Source organism: Caretta caretta, chromosome 1 (genome assembly GCF_965140235.1).
Source record: "Caretta caretta isolate rCarCar2 chromosome 1, rCarCar1.hap1, whole genome shotgun sequence".
NCBI lineage: Eukaryota > Metazoa > Chordata > Testudines > Cheloniidae > Caretta > Caretta caretta.
Genome location: NC_134206.1, coordinates 198,007,989 through 198,023,597, shown reverse-complemented (window position 1 = coordinate 198,023,597; position 15,609 = coordinate 198,007,989). Strand labels below are relative to the sequence as shown.

The 15,609-nt window shown below is 40.5% G+C and overlaps 1 protein-coding gene across 5 annotated transcripts in view; it reads right to left on the bottom strand.

Annotated features, from left to right (window-relative positions):
* SENP7 (SUMO specific peptidase 7) overlaps positions 1–15,609 on the bottom strand; it is a 74,841-nt gene that overhangs the window by 25,882 nt on the left and 33,350 nt on the right. For all 5 annotated transcript variants that reach the window (XM_075118426.1, XM_048816388.2, XM_048816406.2 and 2 more), the window contains exons 7-11: positions 11,147–11,265; positions 8,682–8,845; positions 3,461–3,782; positions 1,085–1,257; positions 270–416 (exon numbers count right to left, since the gene is read on the bottom strand). In XM_075118426.1, coding sequence (XP_074974527.1) covers positions 270–416; positions 1,085–1,257; positions 3,461–3,782; positions 8,682–8,845; positions 11,147–11,265 — 925 coding nt within the window. The remainder of the gene's footprint in view (positions 1–269; positions 417–1,084; positions 1,258–3,460; positions 3,783–8,681; positions 8,846–11,146; positions 11,266–15,609) is intronic.

The following is a 15,609-nucleotide window of genomic DNA, read 5'->3' as shown; positions in this document are numbered from 1 at the left end:
CAGCCTTGCAGCTCACTGAATGGAACATATCAGTACAACAGATAGGAGGTGATGACTTACATGGACACCTCTTGATCAAAACAACTGGTAGGAAGGGGGCAGGTTTAATTTCAGAGTTATCCGTCTTCTTTCAGGACTTTTCATCCTTTGAAGTCTATCCATAATATGTGGAACTTGGCTTTAGAAATAAAACTATTTGTAAATGTGGAACTATTTGGCTTTACAAATAAAAATAAAAGTCCCATCACAGTAATAATAAGTCAACTTACCAAAACACAACCTGTTGACGTTCCTTTTATGTTTCCTATATACAGCGTAGTAATCTTAATATCCAGTGCTGGCTCCATCTGTTTATTGGATGTGTTACAGGAAGGTAAGTCTGTGGAAGAGTTATCTTCAAGTGGTTCAGTTGAAACCTATATAATTAGAAATATTTTAATACAGTGCTTGGAGTGAGCGTTTTAGCCCTAACCTCAAGGTAATTTCCCCCTAGGAGTTATTTTTCAAACAGGTTTTCCATATTACAAGATGCATACGTTATTATTACTAAGGAACTAGTTCTGGAGTTTATCCCCTCAAGGGGTTAGAGGCAACTCTCTCTTCCTAGTTTGTGTCACTTCGCCAAAATATAACAGTGCTCTTTCAGCTCCATCTCTTTGCAAACTGATCCAACACAAAAGCAGACCCATACAGTATAGCAGCAGCAAATATCCCTTTTCCCACATCAAACCCACACAATCCAACTTAAAACCAACATTCAAGGCATGTTGCAATACTTAATCTATAGGAAAAGACAAGCAATGTGTCTTCTAACTCGATACAAAACTACATGCAGGGATGCTCCACAGTTAGACTGAGTACAGCAACACAAAACCCAGTAGTATATGATTGGTCAGTGAGTTACTGAACTTCCTTTTATCATGAGTTTTAGATTCAAATCCCATTTTTTAGGCCAAAGGGAAACGAGCAGGTTTAGCATATGTTATTGTAGCTGTGTCAGTCCCTGGACATTAGAGAAACAAGGTGGGTGCGTAATATTTTTTGGATCATCTTGTGTTGCTGAGAGAGAAGCTTTTGAGCTTACACAGAGCTGCTCTTCATCTTCAGTTACATCTTGCAATAGCTCTTCTGCCAAAGGTAACTCAGGCTCTTGCTCTGTTTCTTTGTTGTCAGTTGTGTCATCATGCACAGGCTGCAGATCCATCTTTTCTGGGTCTTTTGGTTCAGAAGATCCTTCATCGTCGCTGGAAAGAACAACTAAAGAGGAAAATCCATTTTTATAAGACTCAGATTTAAGAATAAATTGTAACTCCTATCAAATCACAGATTTTTGGTAAGAAAAAAAAAAAAGCCTGTCTGCAATTGACACTGGGGGTTTAATTAAACCCCCATTAAACAGGAAGTTACGCTGACTTGGTAGACCTGGGGTTGAACTATGCACTACCATGTAAGCAATCCGCGTGACATACATTCATACATACACTTATGTTTGTGTGTGTATGTCTCTCTCATTGGCTTGGAAGGGGCAGCGAAGACTGCAAAGAAACTTCTATAATGCAGACTGACCTCCATTGCTCTGCACAACCCCTACTGGCTAATTTAAGAGTGGTATTTACAGGCTCCTAAGAGTTCCACCCAGTCTTCAGCTAAAAATATGTTAATGTACAGCTGCAGGGATACGAGGGAGGGCAGGAGAATGAAACACCAAAAAGGACACTGAATAAAATAAGCTTAGATTTAATGCAACACTATGGTTCTGACTTAAATGATCACAAAATCAAGGAGATTCAAAATTAAGGTTGACACTGTATCCTTTACTCACTCCAATATGATTTTTATACACACGCACACGCTTACTTTCAACAAGATTACTGGTCTAGTAGATGGGGCGAAGCTGTAGATGCGATATATCTTGATTTTAGTAAGGTTTCTGACATAGTCCCACGTGACATTCTCATAAGCAAACTAGCAAAATGCAGTCTAGATGAAAAGTACTATAAGGTGGGTGCATAACTGGCTGAAAAACCACACTCAGAGAGTAGTTATCAATGGTTCGCTGTCAAACTGGGAGGATTTATTTAGTGGGGCCTCACAAGGGTCTGTTCTGCATCTGGTACTATTCAATATTTTCATTAATGATTTGGCTAATGGAGTGGAGAGTACGCTTATAAAGTTTGTGGATAATACCAAGCTGGGAAGCATTGCAAGCTCTCTGGAGGAAAGAATTATTATTCAAAATGACCTTGACAAATTGGAGAATTGGTGTGAAATTAACAAGATGAAATTAAATAAAGACAAGTGCAAAATACTACTGTTAGGAAGGAAAAATCAAATGAGGAATAACTGGTAAGGCAGTAGTACTGTTGAAAAGGATCTGAGTATAGGGAATCACAAACTTAGTATGAGCCAACAATGTGATGTAGTTTAGAAAAAGGCTAATACAATTCTGAGGTGTATTAACAGAAATGTCAAAGCTAAGATACAGGAAGTAACTGTCTAGCTCTACATAGCGCTCGTTATGACATAGCTGAAGTACTGTGTCCAATGCTGGGCACCACACTTCAGGAAAGATGTGGATAAACTGGAGAGAGTCCAGAGGAGAGCTACAAAAATGATAAGAGCTTTAGAAAACCTGACCTACGAGGAAGGTTAAAAAACTGGGCATGCTTAATCTTGAGAAAGGAAGACTGATGGGGGACCTGATTACAATCTTCAAATATGTTAATGGCTGTAGTAAAAAGGAAGGTGATCAGTTGTTCTCCATGTCCACTGAAGGTAGGACAAGAAGCAATGGGCGTAATCTGCATTAAGTGAGATTTAGGTAAAATAAAAATATTACGAAGCTAAGATATTAAGGTTAATATATTAAGAAAATCTTTGAAACTATAAGGGTAGTTAAACATTGGAAGAAGCACTGAGAAAAACCCAACATTGGAGGTTTTTATTAACAGGTTAGACAAACACCTCTCAGGGATGGTCCAGATATATTTGGTCTTGCCTCTGTGCAGGAAGCTAGATTAGGTGACCTCTCGAGGTCCCTGCCAGTCTTTTACATTTATATTATTTTATATTTGTATAGAACCTTTTACCAAAAGATCTCAAGCAATTTTCAGGCATTCACGAATTAAGCCACAACACACCTCCTTAAGGTAGCTAAATATTTCTCTCATTTTAAAGCTCAGAAACAAGCAGAGTAACTTGCCCAATGTCACACGAGTCAGTTGTAGAATAAGGAACAGAACCCAGAAATTCCGTCTCCCTAATGCTGTTCCATAACTACAAGACCATCCATTGCAATAATACACATCATGCACTGTTCTGAGATTTGTGCAATGCTTTAGTGATACTGTGATCTCTGATCCATATATTCTACTTCAAGTATTTACATTAGTAAGTCATGCCTGCCTCTTCTAAGTTTCTAAAAAGATCAATAAATATAACTAACAGATATAGTACATACTTGGCTCAGCTGAAACAAATGTCTGATTGCCCTTGCAGATTCTGTTGCGCAACTTGCTCAGATACTCTGACATGTCCACCTTTGGTTTACCAGAAGTGCCAACTAGTGGGGAAATCCTCACATCCTCACTGGTGGTAGAATACTGCTTCTGTAATGAACTCCTGGGAGGACGCTCTGAGCAGTGTTCCTTTGCACAGCTGAAAGCTGGTTCCAAATGGTCATGGATGGATGTTTCTTTACATTCTGCCTCTACAACCAGGGAAACATTTTCCTGAATCAGGCCAGATCTGTGGCCCTGGGTTGAAATTATCCTTCCTTCTTTCTAGAAAACAAAAATCAAAGATTTAATCTTTTCTGGGGTCCAAAACATACATTTGTTTCCTGACCTTGCTGAGATGACTGAGCTCTGTGACCACTGACTTACACACCCAGCAAGGTAAAAGAGGCGTAACATTTCAGACAGAGCTAAGCGTAGGACTCAGACTGGGGTTAATTCCTCTTCCCCCATCTTAGGACCATGCAGAACGTTTACGTAATATATCGTAAGCAGAGAACAGCCTTTCTGACCACGATTATTTTCAAACTGATCAAGAAACCAGTGTCTAACCTTTTGGCAGCTGCCCCAGGGGCTGCCACAGATGGGAGTTAGAAGTGCTCGTTGCCTATCAAAAGCAGAGTTGGGGGTATCGAACAACTCTCAGATTCAGCCCATTGGGAGTTCAGGGCTTGATCCAAAGCCCACTGACATCAATGACAGTCTATTCGCTGACTGCAAGGGGCTTTGGAGTAAGTGCTTACAGAGCACCTATCATTGGAGCATGCATGTGCTTGAACACAGATTACTTGTATTGGACTCTGCTCTTACCTTCTGCAAGTTCAGTTTCTCAAACTTGAATTCCTTTACCCCTTTTTTCCCTTGCTTAACAACTGATCAGAATAAACTATTTATCATCTCCAGGACTCCAATAACCGACTTGCAGTTCATAATTTTAATATATTTAAAGGTTATGGTTTATTCTCTTCTATCAATGAAGGAAGCTATGTTACTGAATTTATGCTTTAATTAGCTTAGTGCTTTGCAGTGTAACAATAATTAATGGTTCCAAAGCACACTTTAAGCCATGGTATAGCATTTTAGATTACAATAAAAAGGGTTAAAACTGAAGTGAGGGGGAAAAAAAAAAGTAATTTTGGAAATGAAAAAAACAGTGAAAGAAGAAAATTAGCACACCAATACATTCTGCTACTTAGGCACCAATGCTGGAGTACACAAGTAACTCTACATACCTGAGTAGTCACACAAATTCAAATTGGACAATAAGGAGGTGATATTTAAAGTACATCAGAAACATAAAAAATCCTAAGAGTATTGGCCCATTATGAGACAAAAATGGGGGAATTAATAATAATGCACAAAAGGCAAAAGTGTTCAATATATCTGCTCTGTATTTGGGGAAAAACAAATGCTGTAATCATATAACACTCTTTCCACTCCACTAATATCGAGTTAAATATCAGCTACTAAAAGTAAGACATTTTTAAAATCAAAACCAGGTCTGAATAACTTGCATCTAAGAGTTTTGAAAGAGCTGGCTGAAGAGCTCACTGGACCATTAATGCTGATTTTCAATTAGTCTTGAACACGGGGGCAGTCCTAATGGACTGGAAAAAAAACTAAGGTTGAGCCAATGTTTAAAAAAAGTAAACAGGACCACTCAGATAATTACAGTCCTGTCATTCTGGCATCGATCCCAGGCAAGGTTATGGAGTGGCTGATATGGGACTCAATTAATAAAGAATTCAGGGTAATATAATTAATACCAATCACCATCGGTTTACAGAAAATAGATCCTGTCAAACTAACCTGATAGCTTTTCTGATGAGATTACATTTGATTGATAAAGATAGTAATATTGACATAATATAGTTAGACTTTTGTAAGGCATTTGACTTGGTAACACATGATGGATTAAAAAACTAGAATGATATAAAATCAGCTTGGCACTATGATGGGGTGCTCACCCCACACCAGCCCTGAAGGGGTTCAGGTGGCCCAGAAAGGGCTAATTAACCTACACAGTTGCATCTCTTGGGAGGTTCAGGGATTTATAAAGAGCAATTGCTGATGGAAGCCCAGCTGGGGGAGAAGCTGGGAAACAATTATAAAGACAGGAAGTTTGTAGTAGCAGGAAGGCTGCAGGGAGAAAGTCTGTAGTCATTCTCTAGGAGCACAGAGGTAAGAAGGAGGAAACCAGGGTAGAGAATAAGTAGAGCCTTGTGCGGATAGAAAATATATACCCACAGATGCGGACATCCAAGGATACAAATTGCTATCCGCAGAGCTGTAGGAATTGCATGGTGAAAGCAGCAGCATGTTGAGCTGTCTCTCCCAGGAGATAGCACCCCATGCTGGCAGCTCCTCTGGCTTGGCTGTTCTGCCCCCAGCCCTGCCCAGCGGAGGGTGGGGTGGGGGATGGAGAAAACAACCAGGCTCACTGGCAGCTGTCCCTGGTGCTGCTAGTGTGTGCAAGCAGCTCACACGCCTCCGGGCAGGAGACACAGAACGTTGTGTGAAAGGGATTCATATCTGAAAGCATGTGAACCACTTGCATACACTAGCGCAACCAGGGACAGCTGTTGATGAGCCTGGTGCCTGACCCAGTGGGCAGGGTTGGGGGTGGTACACCCATGCTCAATCAGTGGATATTGATTTATACCCAGGGATATAAATTTTGTATCCGCACAGGGCTCTAAGTCCTGGGATCCTAGCCCCGGAAGCAGGGTCAGTCCCAGAGAAGTTGTGGTGAAAAATAGCTTGAGAAGTCCAGGTAGGAAGAAGCCCAGTGAAAGCAGCAGCAAGGATGGGGACTGTGTAGACCTTGACTGCTGTTCATAGGGTTCCAGGACTGGAACGCAGTGTAGAGGGAGGGCCTGGGTTCCTCTACCAGCCACAGGAAAGTGGCAGAGGACTGTTGGAGGTACCATCCACACAGCTGGTCTGGTGGAACTTTAATACCCTGGAAAGGGGCATTATATAGTGACTAGCTGGAGTGGTGGGTCGTGAAGAGACAGCATTGTGAATTACGAGAAGAGGAATGAGTACACCGATGGAGTGACCATCAGCAGGGGGTGCCTAAAGGGAAGAAAACCGGTATACCACGCCTGGTCACAAGGAGGCACTCTTGTGGTGAGTAAACCCCATTACAGGCACACATTAGATGGACTAATATCTGGCGAACTGATAGGTCTCAAAATGAGACTGTAAACAAGCAATCATCACTGAGCACATGTATGTCTAATGTGGTCCCACAGGGATTAGTTCTTGGCCCTACCCTACAACGTTTTTTATCAGTGAGGTGGAAGAAAACAAAAATTCATCACTGATAAAAATTGCAGACAACACAAAAATTGGGGGAGTGGCAAATAATGAACAGGACAGGTCACTGACAGAGTGATCTGAATCGCTTGGTAAGCTGGGTGCAAGCAAACAATATGCATTTTAATAAGTCTAAGTGTCAATTATACATGGTGGGAACAAAGAATATAGGCCGTACAAACAGGATGAGTGACTATCCTGGAAAGTAGTGAGTAAGATTTGAGTGTGGTGGATAATCAACTGAACATGAGCTCCCAGCAGTCTGATGCTATGGCGAAAAGGGCTAATAAAATCCTCGTATGCATAAACAGGGGAATCTCAAGTAGGAGCACAGACATTATTTTACCTATATGCCTCCAGCTTTCATCCAGACCACATTGCACGATCCATTGTCTACAGCCAAAACCTAAGATACAACTGCATTTGCTCCAATCCCTCAGACAGAGACAAACACCTACAGGATCTCAATCAAGCGTTCTTACAACTACAATACCCACCTGCTGAAGTGAAGAAACAGATTGACAGAGACAGAAGGGTATCCAGAAGTCACCTACTACAAGACAGGCCCAACAAAGAAAGTAACAGAACGCCACTAGCCGTCACCTACAGCCCCCAACTAAAACCTCTCTAACGCATCATCAAGGATCTGCAACCTATCCTGAAGGACAATCCCTCACTCTCACAGACCTTGGGAGACAGGCCAGTCCTCGCTTACAGACAGCCCCCCAACCTGAAGCAAATACTCACCAGCAACTACAAACCACACAACAAAAACACTAACCCAGGAACCAAACCCTACAACAAAACTTGGTGCCAACAATGTCCGCATATCTATTCAAGGGACATCCTCATAGGACCTAACCACATCAGCCACACTATCAGGCTGATAGTTCACCTGCACATCTACCAATGTGATATATGCCATCATGTGCCAGCAATGCCCCTCTGCCATGTACATTGGCCAAACTGGACAGTCTCTACGCAAAAGAATAAATGGACATAAACCTGACATCAGGAATTATAACATTCAAAACCCAGTCGGAGAACACTTCAATCTCCCTGGTCACTCAATAACAGACTTAAAAGTGGCAATTCTTCAACAAAAAAAACTTCAAAAACAAACTCCAATGAGAAACTGCAGAACTGGAATTAATTTGCAAACTGGAAACCATCAAATTAGGCCTGAATAGAGACTGGGAGTGGATGGGTCACTACAGAAACTAAATCAATTTGTTCATCTCTAAGGTGCCACAAGTACTCCTCATTGTTATTATAAAAACTAATTTCCCCTTGCTAAATACTCTCACCTTCGTGTCAACTGTTTGAAATGGGCCACCTTGTTTACACTGACCTCATTAACACAATTAACACGACAAAAGTGACTTCCACTCCTTCTTGTCAACTGTTGAGAAATGCCTGCTTCCAACTTAAATTGAATTGGCTCGTTAGCACTGATCCCCGAATTGGTAAGACAACTCCTATCTTTTCATATGCTGTGTATTTATACCTCCCTACTGTATGTTCCACTCCATGCATCTGATGAAGTGGGTTTTAGCCCAGAAAACCTATGCCCAGATAAATTTATTAGTCTCCAAAGTACCACAAGGACTCCTTGCTGTTTTCACATATGTAGAGTTACTCAGGTAAATGTTGAGAAGTCAAGGTCTTTGTGTGTTGCTATAAGGGAATGGAAGAAAAGATATCAAGATTTGATACAGCACTACTTAGCCAACAGGTGGTACATAATGTCTTTTAAAGACAATTTACTAGCTGCTGGTATAATCTTTGGATTTAGTTGCTGCTATTAAAGCGAAAAAACACTAACACAACAAAATTGTTACTTACATATGACGATGGTACTTTTCCACGGGAACATGCATTACACTGATCAGGAAAATGGCCACTAAATCTTCTTTTCCTCTTCTCAGAATTCAGACAACTTGCTTCCCTCAAACCAAGAGAGTTCAAGATTTTGCTTTCTTTATCTTGTTGATCACTTTCCTTGTTTTCTATACCAAATATTTTAATAAAAAACAACAACAAAAAAGAGTAACTTAATAGGGCACAATACCATAACATTTCTATTAAAATTGCTGGTAGTCATCCTTAAACATCTTCACCGTTTTCAAATTGTGGTCACAGTGGCAAAAAATAAAAAAAGTGTATCAATTACCATATTTGCATCCACACAAGATTTTTCTCTCTCTTTCTTGCATGTGTTTACTAGATAATTCCATCCCCTCTCTGCCGTGAAAATGGCGATACGTAGTGAAAAATTATTTTAAATTCATAAGCAATCTGAAATCTGAACAAATCTGCAATCTACAGGAGCAAGAAAAGGATGTAACTGAACTCATAACCCACCTCAGAGTAGGAATGTTAACCTCAGTACCTAAGCCAATTCTAGCTTTAGTAATTAACATTCTGCCCTCCTAAATCCCTCCTGCAGTTTCAGCTGGATACAGTATTCTGCCCCCATGTAAATATTGCTATGAAATGTTAAAAAACTTGTGTAATCCACACACCTCCTGGGTGTGGTGCTCTATCCCCTCTAGTGACACCCAGACCACTTATAGATTAATGAGTCTGCTACAACCTTAGCTAAAGTCCATGTGGCTTTTAGCTCATGCAGTACAGGCTCATGCTTTTAGCTTCAGAGATCCAAAGTTCCATCCCGCCTGCCAACAACTGAAGTCTGTCGTTGCACGTTACATCACCCACTTGCCTGTCTTGCAGTACTGAATGAAATCATTGTGTAGCATTTGTACATCAGTTAAGTTCATGTAACATTTTAACAACCTTTGAAACAAAAGGCTTTGTATAAAGGTGTGATATTATTGTTAGGGTTGTCAATTAATCGCAGTTAACGTATGCGATTAACACAAAACAAATTAACTAGATTAAAAAAATAGTTGCCATTAATCGCAGTTTTAATCGTACTGTTAAACAACAGAATACCAATTTACATTATAAATATTTGAGGTTTTTCTACATTTTAAAACATATTGATTTCAGTTGCAAAGTTACAGAATATGAAGTGTACTGTGCTCACTTTATATTATTTTTGATTACAAATATTTGCACTGTAAAAAAGATAAAATAAATATTTATTTTCAATTCAACTCATATAAGTCCACTTAGTCCTACTTCTTGTTCAGCCAATCACTAAGACAAACAAGTTTATTTACATTTACAGGAGATAATGCTGCCTGCTTCTTATTTACAATGTCACCTGAAAGTGAGAACAGGCTTTCACATGGCACTGTTGTAACCAGCATTGCAATGTATTTACATGTCAGATATGCTAACCATTCATATGCCCCTTCATGCTTCGACCTGTAGGGTCTAAATTTTTACATTCTTTTGGTTTTGAGTGCAGTTATGTAACAAAAAATTCTACATTTGTAAATTGCACTTTCACGATAAGGAGATTGCACTTCAGTACTTGTATGAGGTGAACTGAAAAATACTATTTCTTTTATCTTTTTTATGGTGCAAATATTTGTAATAAAAATAATAATATAAAGTGAGCACTGTACACTTTGTATTCTCTGTTGTAACTGAAATCAATATATCTGACAATGTAGAAAATCATCCAAAATATTTATAATAAACTTAAATTGGTATTCTATCATTAACAGTGCAATTAAAACGGTAATTAATCATGACTTTTTAAAATCTCACAATTAATTACAATTATTTTTTTTTTTGACAGGTTTCAGAGTAGCAGCCATGTTAGTATGTATCTGCAAAAAGAAAAGGAGTACTTGTGGCACCTTAGAGACTAACCAATTTATTTGAGCATAAGCTTTTGTGAGCTACAGCTCACTTCATCGGATGCATTCAGTGGAAAATACAGTGGGGAGATTTATATACACAGAGAACATGAAACAATGGGTGTTACCATACACACTGTAACGAGAGTGATCAGGTATGGTGAGCTATTACCAGCAGGAGAGTGGGGGTGGAAAAAAACCTTTTGTAGTGATAATCAAATTATTTTTTTAATCGTTTGACAGCCCTACTTCTTATAACTGAAGGTAGAGCCTTAGGCTTCTCTCTTGTTTTCCTTCTGTTTGTGTATTTAAGCTATTGCCTTAACATTATTTAAAATTTAGCTTTAGATATTTGATAGCGTATGGATATTTTACCCCACACACTTTTGACAAAATGTACATACTGTTCACAAACCAAAACCTTTGTATTACCCTTTTTTTGTACACTCTCCTTGTAAATATAAGGCAAATATCTAGTTCTTCAACTGTAATATCCAAATATTTAAATGCAAAACAGAACTGTTCATCACTAACCTTTCTTCTGCTGGTCATATCTTCTTACAGTAAACAGAGCATTATTGCTTTCTGCTTCTTTAGACGGTTCAGACAACTTCAGAAGACTGTTATCTGTCTTCTTCTGATGCCATTCATTCCTGTAAAAACAACAGCTATGAATTCTCCTTAATCCTGCAAGAGTACTGACTAACCCTCTCTATGGATATCAGAGTAGGATCAGATTACAGAATCCTGCTTCACCAGTAAGCGTTGTGAAGCATAGCAAAATACAATGCAGACAAATTTAGTTTCCTCCATGGAAGTACACTACTAGACGTACTGACATTAGCAGTGTTGATCACCAGTGAAAAGGATGCTTCTAAGAAGGTGCACAACATGAGAATCTGATTCACTGGTAAAGGTTAGTCATTTAAATATTGTTCTGCCACTGCTGCCTGTGAAGCACTGTTGAGACAATGATCAGAAGCACTGACTGCAAAGAGGAAAGCCATAGTCACTTACATATCTCTTTCCCTTTGTCATTAACATCGGGCATAGGGGGCAATATAGCACATTTCATATTATTTGAGACTTTAAATGGGCACAAGATTCCAAAGTATGAGTTGTTCCCCGGAGAAAAGGTTTCAAACAGAGAATTCCAGCTAAAAGGGTCCTGAAAAGGATGTGCTTTGCACATAGAGGGCTGAGGGAAGATAGGGACGATTACTGGAAACTGATGAAAGGAAAACTACGGGTCTTAGTCTGTGCTTATTTCTCAAGCTGTTGGTTTTATTTTAAAAATGGAAGCAACAATAGCAGAACCAAGACTTTTACTATCCTCTACAACTCTTTTTTCCTGTACAAAATGTACTGATAACAAATTGATGTCACACTTCAGTTTTGAGGGTCTGATCTTGTGAGCTGCTGATGGCCCTCAACTCCTACTGAAGTTAAAGGGAGTTGACAAAACTTAGTACTGTACCAGACAAGGAGACACCACCTAGCAGGATTGGGACCTGCCAGATGTGGGTGCTTAAATGTATTTCCGACACCAGCAAAAAGAATGGTCACTTTGGACAATAAGCCATATTAATCTATTTTATATATTCCATACCAGTTGTCTGCCTCAACCTGAATTTTCTGGGAAAATTTCAGACAAAATAGTTTAGCCATTTCAGAAAATGAAGTGAGGGGAAAATATGTTCATTTGTCCATGTTAAAAAATTCTGGAGACCTTTTCTTTAAAAAGCACTCCCTTGCTTTAGAGTGGTGGCTTGAAATTTGGCACAAGAGTTGCCTTTGGGTCAGGTAAGTGCCCTTTTGTGAAAATCCACCCAAGCTGTAAGACCACGAAAAATTATAGTTTGCACATGCTCAGTAGAGACTTCTTAAATTCTAATATCTAAATACCTCAAATTCCCACTGCACTGAGCATGCTGGATCCGGTTCAGGGCTGAGCAGGACTGTCCCCGCAATTGCAGTTCTGGACTGCTGCAAGCTGCACCAGGTCAGGGTCCAGGTACCTGAACTGAGAACAGGGAGAACCTCTGGCTACGTCTACACTGCACACCACTGGCGGCAGCATGTAGGGTATGCGTAGCTATATGCCAGGCTGTGTTCACGGCAATGTGTAGCTAGAAGTATCAGTGAAAGGCTCTGGCAAAGGGGAAGCAACAGGGAAAGAGATCTGGCAGGGGAGCTGCCAGTTACTTTTTCTGCTGCCTCCTAGCTACTGGAGTTTTTCCTCTGTGGCAAGAAAAGGGTCAAGCAGCAAAGAGCCGCTGGAGCGTTTCCTCACTGCCTCCCCTCTGCCGGAGCCTTTCCCTACATCGGGACTTTACACTGCTAAAAACAGCATTGGAGATGGAGGAGGCATTGTTTGGGTGTGCAGAGAGCTGTGTAGGATATATACTCACTGGATTCAGGCATGTCTTTACTTTAATTGCCTAAGCAGTGCCTCACTGTCAACACTTCTATTTATACCTGGGCCAGGGGGCAAGCAGTGTATGTACTCTACATGCTGCTGTAAGAAGTGAGCAGTGTAGATGTACCCTCCCTGCTCTCAATGACCTTCCTTCTGGAAGACAGCATTGAGGAGGAAGCTCTGATTCAAATGCAGATAGCATACTATGTGGACACAGTAGGTATAGGGCAACACATTGGATGAGGAGCTGCGGGGTAGGGGAAAATTGGGATTTGCTCAAGAGATTGGGACAAGAAGTCAGAGGAGATATAAACTGGATGAGAGCCCAGAGAAGGTGACTGGGCCTAGGAGCCAGTGGGAATAGGAAACATCGGGGTTGCAGAGGTCATGACTAGAGGAAGGGGGAGAGAAACATGGGATGAGGAGCCATGAAGTGGAGAGAACTGGGATGGGGAATCCAGATAAGCAAGACGTACTTGCTGGGCAAGGAGACTGGATCTGGTAAAGTGAGGAGAATGGGCCTGTGTCAAGGTGCAAAGGTGAGGAACAGACAGGACTGGAACAGGGACAGGTTGGAGGAGAGGGGGCAAAAGAGGTCACTTGTGTGGAATGGGTAGACGAATCTGTGCCCACTGAAGAACACTGGCTCTCAAAGCCTAGAATGGAGCCCAAGATTCCTGAACTTCCCCAGTCCTCTGCTGACAGCAAATATCTGTGATACCCACAGGCAAAGTATATGTCTCATCCCCTCTAGTGCTGTGCTACAAAGAGGATAACTTACTACTGCTATCAGTTGCTCCATCACCTCAACTGGCAGAGGTCTGCATGGTGGATCTAAAGGTTCTACCCCTGCTGATGAACCATACAGGTGTCAATATGATGTCATGATAGAACTTTTTTAAAAGCCAATGAAATTATGCCCAAGTGCTATGTTAAAAGGACACTGATGTTACAATGTCAAACTCTCAAAAGTTAGGGCTAATCTACGCTAGAAGTGCTACAGCGGCACAGCTGAACCGATGCAGCTGCGTCTCTGTAGCGTGCCTGGTTAAGACGCTTTATGTTGACAGGAAAGAGCTTTCCCATCAGCATAATAAAACCACCTGCCTGAGAGGCGATAGCTATGTCGGTGGGAGAAGCTCTCCCACCGATATACCACTGTCCACACTGGCACGTAGATTGGTGTAGCATATGTTGCTCAGGCAGGTGGTTTATTTGCACCCGAGCGACAAAAATTATACCAACATACCTTAAGGCTTGTTTACACCACAGGTTAATACCAGAGTTAAGGCTGCCTGTGCAATCTTAATTCGCTCCCTTGTGCACATGCATTATGATAGCCTTTCATTACATGATCACCATGTTTTTTCCACAGGATTCCTGCCTCCTTTAGTGCACAGGATGGACCTGCTCTGGCAATGAATCAGGGTGGTGTAGTTAAGACAATTGTAATCTGGAGGATCATTGTTTTATTTGCTGTAGATGTTGGAAGGTGTGGAGTGAATGATGCAGTGCATTGCCAGAAAAGAGAGGAGGGTCTCATGGTTAAGGCAGTTGAATGCTGCCCTAGGGAACTGGATTCTATCCTTGGCTCTGCCACAGTTTCTCTATGTAATTCTAGTCAAGTCACTTAAACAGGTGGTCATAAGTTGCACATTCCTCATTTTCTGGGTGCCTGACTAGAGATCTTGGGGTCTGATCTGCAGAACTGCTGAGCACTCACAGCTGCAACTGAAGTAAATGGGAGCTGTGCTTTGAACATATAAATTACTTTATAATGCTAAATACGCTAAAAACTTCTGATCCTAGTTGTCTCAAATACGGCACACAGAGAGTTAGTGGATACTTTTAACCTTAATCTTGCTCTCTCTCTTCTTCATATCTGTAAAATGGGGATACCACTCCCTCATCTCACAGGTGTGTTGTGAAGATAAACTAATGTTTGTAAAGCACTTTCATACTGTATCAATGACTACCATAAAAAATCCCATGGAGAAAATAATTCTGTCTTCAGAGTAGAATTGGAATAGCATGCAGTAAGTAAGGCATGCAAGGGCTACACATTGAACTATCAGGATAAAACAAAATATTGAATAGCTGCTTATTGAATAAGTACTGTACGCTGAATGAAGCAGGGGGCCTGTGGAGGGGGAAAAAAAAAAAAAAGAGTATATGATCATATAATTGAAGACTATCATAACGCACACACACCAAGGAGCCAAATTAAGGTTGCACAGGCAACTTTAGTTCTGGCATTTCCTAGCTTTTGAGTGCTTGACTTTCTCATCTTAAATAATGTTATTTTAATGTGTGTGTGTGTGTGTGTGTGTGTATCAATCATACAGAGTTTCCCATTTTAAGAGACCCCACAAAAGTCATCAGGAGTTTCTGGCATTTAGTTTAGTACCACTAATCAATCTTCCCCAGACATTTGACACATACCCTAAAATCAAACATTTCTTCAGGAATGTTTCAGCAAATATATATCCAAACACAAACATTTCCCCTTATCATAAATACATATAAACTCAGCTCATCTTATTTTCACCCTCTAGTACAGAGAGTGAATATTACTTTA